The sequence below is a fragment of the Solanum dulcamara genome, chromosome 10, assembly GCF_947179165.1.
Source record: "Solanum dulcamara chromosome 10, daSolDulc1.2, whole genome shotgun sequence".
NCBI classification, from domain to species: Eukaryota; Viridiplantae; Streptophyta; class Magnoliopsida; order Solanales; family Solanaceae; genus Solanum; species Solanum dulcamara.
In genome coordinates this window covers 12,702,887-12,710,472 of record NC_077246.1, presented here as the reverse complement: position 1 = coordinate 12,710,472, position 7,586 = coordinate 12,702,887, and the positions used below count along the sequence as shown (strand labels likewise).

The 7,586-nt window shown below is 29.5% G+C and overlaps 1 protein-coding gene across 1 annotated transcript; it reads left to right on the top strand.

The window, feature by feature from the left end:
- The first annotated feature begins 929 nt into the window (after positions 1 to 929).
- On the top strand, positions 930 to 6,473 carry LOC129870858 (indole-3-acetate O-methyltransferase 1-like). Its single transcript, XM_055945733.1, has 4 exons — positions 930 to 1,111; positions 1,449 to 1,865; positions 4,074 to 4,349; positions 5,966 to 6,473. Exons 1-4 carry the CDS (start codon positions 992 to 994, stop codon positions 6,317 to 6,319), a joined length of 1,167 nt encoding a protein of 388 aa, XP_055801708.1. The 5' UTR covers positions 930 to 991; the 3' UTR covers positions 6,320 to 6,473.
- Positions 6,474 to 7,586: the final 1,113 nt, after the last annotated feature.

Here is a 7,586-nt window from a genome sequence, read left to right as displayed (position 1 = left end):
CTAATTGATTTTCCTAATTACTTTCTTTGCCTGATTATGGCATGCACGTTAGAATATACTAGCCACTATATGCTTCCAAATTCCCAATATGGTGTCTAAGGGCAATATTTATATAAATAATCTTAGAAGAAGGAATCAAATAAGTTTGTCAAAATCATGGGCTCTAGCTTTCAATTTAAGGGGAGAATAAATAATGAGAGGCGAAGTCGAAATTTTAATTTTATGAGTTCTGAATTTTATATCAATAATTTCAAGTGTTATCTAAATTTAATATTTGTACATATTTAATAAACTTTTTAATACAAATACACTATCTCAGCAAAAGTTATTGAGTTCAGCGAAACCAGAGCTCATACCATGATTTCTAGCTCCGTCCCCGAAAATAATAATGCTAAGACGAAGAAATATGAATAATATTTGTTTGGCAATAAATTTAAAACTTTGAATTCCTTTAATTGAAAATGTAGACTTAAAATAAGTGGTGGAAATGAAATTTAGGAGTGTATTGTTGAGATTTAGCATGATAATCGAAGAAATGAAGGGACAAAAAAAGTAGAATGATCATCTCCTACTCCGCTTAGATCTCTTTAATTACAGAATTTTGCGTAGAGATTCAATAATTATGGAATTACGGCGTCAATCTTGGGCCTGCTTTCTTATTGATTCCATGTGAAGCCCATATCCTCTTTATATGCTCTCTACCCTCCCCTTAAATTCAATTCAACACAAATTTATTTATTCATTCTTCTTTAATTTTATCAGCTTTTATGTTTCAGATTCTGTCAAAAGAAATTATTTTTATAAAAAAAGCATATCTTTCATGAGTATGTATCCTAACCACTAGAAAATGACCAAAATCCTCTTCAACTTTTCCAAACTCTATATATACCCTACTTGCATTTGTCATTTTCATAAATCTCAACCTATACTTAACCACTTCCCTTGTAGTATTACTTCCTCTTTCACTCATAAAAAAATATCTTTGTGCCATATGGCTACATTAGGTGACAATAAGGACAATGTTGTCGTATCCAATATGAAACTTGAAAGAATGCTTAGCATGAAAGGAGGCAAAGGAGAGGCTAGCTATGTCAACAATTCTCAAGCACAGGTCATCGATCGATCTCTTCTACTTCTATACTGTTTCCATTTATGTAGCAATAGTTTATAATTCAAGAGTCTAATTTTGACCATACGACACATAAAAAATGTTTATATATAATCTAGTGGTATTAGTAGAAAATTTTCATATAATAGGTGTGTATCACATTTTCCTTGGTGGAACTCGCATTTTGGCGAGACAGCAGTCATTTTGCGGCAGAGCAGAAAACTGAGATTTTCCTCGCTTAGCTCCATTCAGAAAGAACACAAACAAGGAGAAAGAAAATTATTTACCTTGTCATTATACATAATACAAGAAGCTTAAATTGAATTCATCGTATTTACAGGGACAACATGCTCGATCAATGCTGCACCTACTGAAAGAAACCCTTGATGGGGTCCAACTAAACTCATCTGAAAACGACATTCCTTTCGTGATGGTAGACTTGGGATGTTCTTGCGGCAACAACACCGTTTACATAATCGACGTAATTGTGGAACACATGAGGAAGCGATACGAAGCAACAGGTCAACAACCACCGGAATTCTCCGCCTTTTTCTGTGACCTTCCTTCCAATGACTTCAACACACTCTTTCAACTGCTGCCTCCGTTAGCTAATAATGGCATGGAGGAATGTTTAGCTTCCAATAGCCATCGATCGTATTTTGCTGCCGGAGTTCCAGGTTCCTTTTATCGCCGTCTATTCCCGGCCAGATCCATTGACGTTTTCTACTCCGCATTTTCCTTGCACTGGCTTTCTCAGGTTAGTTTTTGAGTTCGTCCGCCGTGACTGCTGATATTTTTTTTTTAAAATTTCACTTTAGTTTAATTAGTATATAACTTTTTCCGAAATTTGGGCCTCATTTAAGCAATGTCCTTTAGTAAAATATTTCGATGTTTTATTTTGAGTCTAAGTTCAATGTATCGATGGTGTATAAAACATTTACACGAAAAATTTTATTAATAGGTAACTAACTGCTAATAAATCTCTTGATAAGTATTGATTATTAGTCTGGTAAAGAAAAAAGTAACTAACTTGATAGTGTATAAGTGTAAACATAATATTAGGTTGTCTTTCGGTAAAAGTCTCAATTAAGTAACATTTCATTAATTTGATTAATAAAGATAGATTTGGGAGAAAAAATTTACATGATAAATAATTTCTTATTTGTCTGAAATAAATATTATTATTATTATTATTATTATTATTATTATTATTATTATTATTATTATTATTATTATTATTATTATTTTTACTACTACTACTACAACTATTACTTCTTCCGTTCCTTTTTAGTTGTCGTAGTTTCATTTTTTAGAATCAAACATTATGAACTTTTACTAATATTTTAATATGTATTTTTTTAATCATATTGATATGGAAAAGTTGCAATTTATAGTACTAATCATATAGTTTTTGAATATCTAAATTTTATTTTAAAATATCAAATTAGCATATTCTAATTTAGCTTTAAAAATTAGTTAAATCGACTTTTGAAAAGCGAAATATAACAACTAAGGCCATCTCCAACCCATGCCAAATCTTACACCAAATGCTATATTTGGTGGAGAAGTTGGTGCAAAGTTGCTCCAACCCATGTCAAGTTTTGCACCAAATTTTGAATGTGAATAGTGTAATACCAAATTTGGTGATACACTATTTATCACAACAATTTACCTTTATTAATATTTTATCATTATTTTATTATACAATATTTTTAATTAAATATTATATAAATTGATATGTTTTAATTAAAACACTTTATTAGTTTTACGTAATATTTTTATAATATTAATTTTAGATTAAAGTTTTAATTTTTTTTATATATTATTTTCCTTTACTTGAATTCTTTTGAAATTAAATTTATGTTAGTTCTACTATAAATTTGAAGTGGATAAAGTACAATTAACCTTGACAAGAATTAAATATGCAAAAATATAAATTGGTGGATAAATAATACAATGTACTTTAGAATTATCAAAAATAATAAACATTCAACAAACTAACAACAAACTTGTTGGACATAAAAAATTAAGGACAAAGAAGCTCATTTTGAACTACATAATGCATTTATAGAGAATTTATGGAAGCACTGCAGTGATCTTGAAAATTGAATAGTCATGTAGAACTTAAAATAAAATTTTAATTGTGTAATATTTATTTAATTATATTTCATTAATGATTTCACTTTTATTTGTGTTATCTATTATTATGTATAATATGTAATATTTGCTAGCAATTTATATTATTTTAAAAATTATGATATAAAATAATTTTATCTTAAACGTCTATAATTTGAAACAATATAAAAATTATATATAGTGAATGTTTTTTTGAAATAATTTTTTTTATGAAATAAAAATATATAAATGAAATAAAAAATAATAGATGAAGTAAGAAATAATAATATAATAATAAAGAAAAAAAATCTTTTTTGATGTAAAATATGATGCAGTGTATTAAAGTTTATTTACATCAAAGTTGATGTTGATGTAAACTTTGATATTAGGGGGGAGATGCCAAAAGGAAATGGGCTAAGTAATATTTGAGACAACATATAATATTTTCCTAAGCAGAAGTCAAATGTAGTATGTCATCAAAGTCATGGTCACCTAAAAATAATAGAGTAAGTATAGTTACGTGTAGCATGGAGAAATAGATTGAGAAATGTGGAAATAATGGTGATCTTTGCCAATCCCGAGGATGATTTACAGTTAAGAAAAAACAAATTAATGAATTGTATATGGTTTTACAAGTTTGAAAATGCATGAAGATCCTAACAACTTTATTATCTTTGATAGGGTCAAAAAGTTAAAAAGCATTCAAAATTAATGGCCCCTAGTTTTGTCAAAACCACTACCTAGCTTAAGTCATTCAATTCTTGATTATTATTATTATTATTATAGTAAGTTGTAATAATTTTTGAATCGAAGTATTAGATAAATTGAAGTTGTGTTTGAAATTTAATAGGTGCCGGATGTAGTATTGGATAAGCAAAATGTGGCGTACAACAAGGGAAAGATATACATCCATGGTGCAAATGAGTGCACGACGAAGGCGTACAAAATACAATTTCAAAGTGATTTGGCTAGTTTCCTTTGTGCAAGGTCTAAAGAAATGAAGAGAGGTGGTTCCATGTTCTTAGTTTGCTTAGGAAGGACCTCTGTTGACCCAACTGACCAAGGTGGGGCTGGACTCCTTTTTGGGACCCATTTTCAAGATGCTTGGGATGATCTTGTACAAGAGGTAATTAATTAATTATATTCCATTAGACTTCTCTCTCCCCAAAATATAGGAAATTATAATAGGTAATTTGCACTAATAGTTGTTTAGACGGTTGGTATACCGAATCGGATTCAGAATTTGGAATCTTTGGCGTTACGCTGTTTTTGTAAAATAAATTATGGTAAAAACTTCAGTATAGAACAAGATAATACTTAATATTTATTAGTAAATTTGATACAAAATTTAGACTTGTTTTATTGATTTAGTTAAGATTTTACTTACAAGTTCTAGGCCTTTAATCTACTTATTCATAATTTTTTTGTAATAAATTCGCTATTGATGTCTTGCATGATAAAAAAAGTTTAAAAGAAAATAGACACCACAACAAGACTCGAACTTGCATCCCTATCCCTATAATGATAAACCTGAGTTTTAACCATTGACACTACAAAATTCATTATTTCTAAAGATGTCATGTTTAATATTTATATTTTCTTTATATATATATAATTTTCAATCAAGACCACGAAATAATATGGTACCCTCCCATCTACGTAGATCCGCCTATGTTGGTATAGGTGTTGCACTGACAGTATAGAAGTTAATTCATTTTTTTTAGGGATTTAACACGAGTATGTCAACATGTTTAAGAATTTGTTCGAGTATATAACTTATATTTTTTCATTCTCAATTTATATGACATACTTTTTTTTTAAATCAATTACAAAAAAAATTATATATTTTTATATTTAATAATAATTTAACTTTAAAATATTAATTTTATTCTTTATAAAATTATTTATAATCAAATAATTTTTTTCTTTAATTTTGTATTCACTCAAACCACTATCATATATATTAAAATCGATGGAGTAGTACATAATATTATTATCATCTTGTCTATGCCTTTTTCTGGAAAAAGTTGGTAGTTTTGAGACAATTTAGACTAGTGTTGAGAGTCACAATCAGAGGATCTGCCATTTGATTCTTGAACAAAGGGTGAACATCTGTCTAGACCAAGTGCGTCTCGTTGACAAAACAAACAGGTAGGATTGTGACTAAGCAAGCGTCGGCATGTCGCCACTTCAATGAATAGTAGTAAATCATGATTTTCTTTGTCTTTCTTTCTTATCATTATTTTTTAGGCCACCAATTGAACTTCCTCTCTATCCCACACCACATTTGACTAGTCTTAGCTTCTTGTTCCATCATCATCTTTCAGCAATAATATCATAATAACCATCAAACCAGTAATGACAAGTAAAATTACATCATATAATTAATAGTGGTAATTAAGTAGTCGTGAGATTACATTGTTTATCATATATTTTTTTTGTTTCAATTTATATAACTTTTTTTTTAGGTAGTATAAAAAAGAACGATATATTTTTATATTTAGTAAATAATTTTAACTTTAAAATGTCTATTTTACCCTCAATGAGATGATTTATAATCCACACAAACATATATGATTTATTTTAAACTACAAATTTAAAAAAAAAAACTGTTTTTCTTTTTTAAATTTTGTATTAGTCAAACTACGTCTTATAAATTGAGGTAGAAGGGTAAGGTTATACAACCGTACTGAACATGTTATTCATTTCTCAAAGGTTATTGAACATTTGTTTGAATGACAGGGTCTAATTACAAGTGAGAACAGGGACAACTTTAACATCCCAGTGTATGCACCAAGTATACAAGATTTTAAGGAGGTGGTTGAAGCCAACGGCTCATTCACTATCAACAAGCTTCAAGTTTTCAGGGGAGGGAGTCCTCTTGTTGTCAACCACCCCGACGATGCAGCTGAAGTCGGACGAGCCTTAGCCATCAGCTGCAGAAGTGTTAGTGGCGTACTTGTCGACGCTCACATTGGTGAACAACTTGGTGACGAGCTGTTCACCAGAGTTGAGCGTCGAGCCTCACGCCACGCAAAAGAGCTCATTGAAAAGCTTCAGTTTTTTCATATAGTTGCTTCCCTTTCTCTTGTGTAGGTCTGCGTTTGGGGTAATATTTAGTTGAAGTTGGAAAAAATAGTATGTACTTGATATTGAAGTTAAAAGAAGTTTGTGAAAGTTGAACTTGTTTTTAGACATGTCCTCCTATCCGATAAGCATGTGCTTCCCGTGCTGATCCAATCCTTAAACTGGTATACAACGCTTGAAAATTATATGACAAAAAAAAGTTGAAAAAATTACTCCTCATAACAATATCTCCAAATGCTGTATTTTCTAAATTCACTTAAAATATTGAAGTTCACTTGCAAATACATCTACTTCAGTATATATACTCCTAAATATTATTTCATCAGTCCCAAATATATAATGTATTTCACTTGTCATTAAGGTTAAGAAAGAAAGATTTTTGAAATTTCTAATTTAAAGTAAGTCATAAATATTTGTGTGGCTAAAAAAATTATTTCGTTAGCTAAAATGAACATTTCAAAAATAAATTGTCACTAACTACAAAAATCTATCAATTCTTTTTGGATTGAAGAAAATAAAAAATGATTCATATATGTTGTGTACTTATGAGCAAAGGGTATAAATGTCTTTCCCTCTTCGACCTCAACCAAAAACAAAAAGTAAAGAAAAAGGTGAAGAGGAAAAGGGTGTTGGGTCAAAAGTGGAGAAGCAAAAAGAGAAGTCAATTCTATATAAGTTGTTATTCTTATCTGATTTTTCACTCTCTTTTTTCAGTATATGACATTATTACTCCTGTAGTTTGGTTGATAAATGATGTCTTGGATTTTTGGTGTCCCCTTAGTCCAAGCAGAGTAAATAAAGCTATATAGTAAAATCAACTTCATCTCAACTCCTTTATTGGTCAAATATAATTTTGTCGGAGTATAAATGTCTATGGATAATTGTGGGGTATATCTCCTACCTAACCTTTCTGTCATGTCTAATCTCTTCTTAGACAACTTTTTTTTGTATGAGTATTCCATCTCTTTACCCCTGAATTGGTAACCATTAAATTTGTTTCATAGTTCATGAACACGCAAGTTGAGATGACCAATCAAGTAATGTTAGATTGCTAAATGGAAATAATAATGTAGGACAAGTGAGAATAATTAACAAAAAAAAGCAAAGTAGAAGATTCTTATTCAGAAGTCTTCATGGTAGTTGTCAGTCCACGTTTTCGGAATACAATGCCTTTTTATTTTTAAGAAGTTGTGTAAGAATTAAATAAAATATGCTATAAGATATGTGTGTCTTTTCATTGCAGCGGAGAAAAAATTACGAATCAAAAAGAATTGCT

Bases quoted from the DNA above. Each gene is read 5' to 3' on its own strand.
- LOC129870858 (XM_055945733.1), top strand. From the start codon at position 992: ATGGCTACATTAGGTGACAATAAGGACAATGTTGTCGTATCCAATATG. The intron at 1,866-4,073 runs GTTAGTTTTTGA...GAAATTTAATAG, and splicing joins CCTTGCACTGGCTTTCTCAG to GTGCCGGATGTAGTATTGGA. The intron at 4,350-5,965 runs GTAATTAATTAA...TTTGAATGACAG, and splicing joins GGGATGATCTTGTACAAGAG to GGTCTAATTACAAGTGAGAA.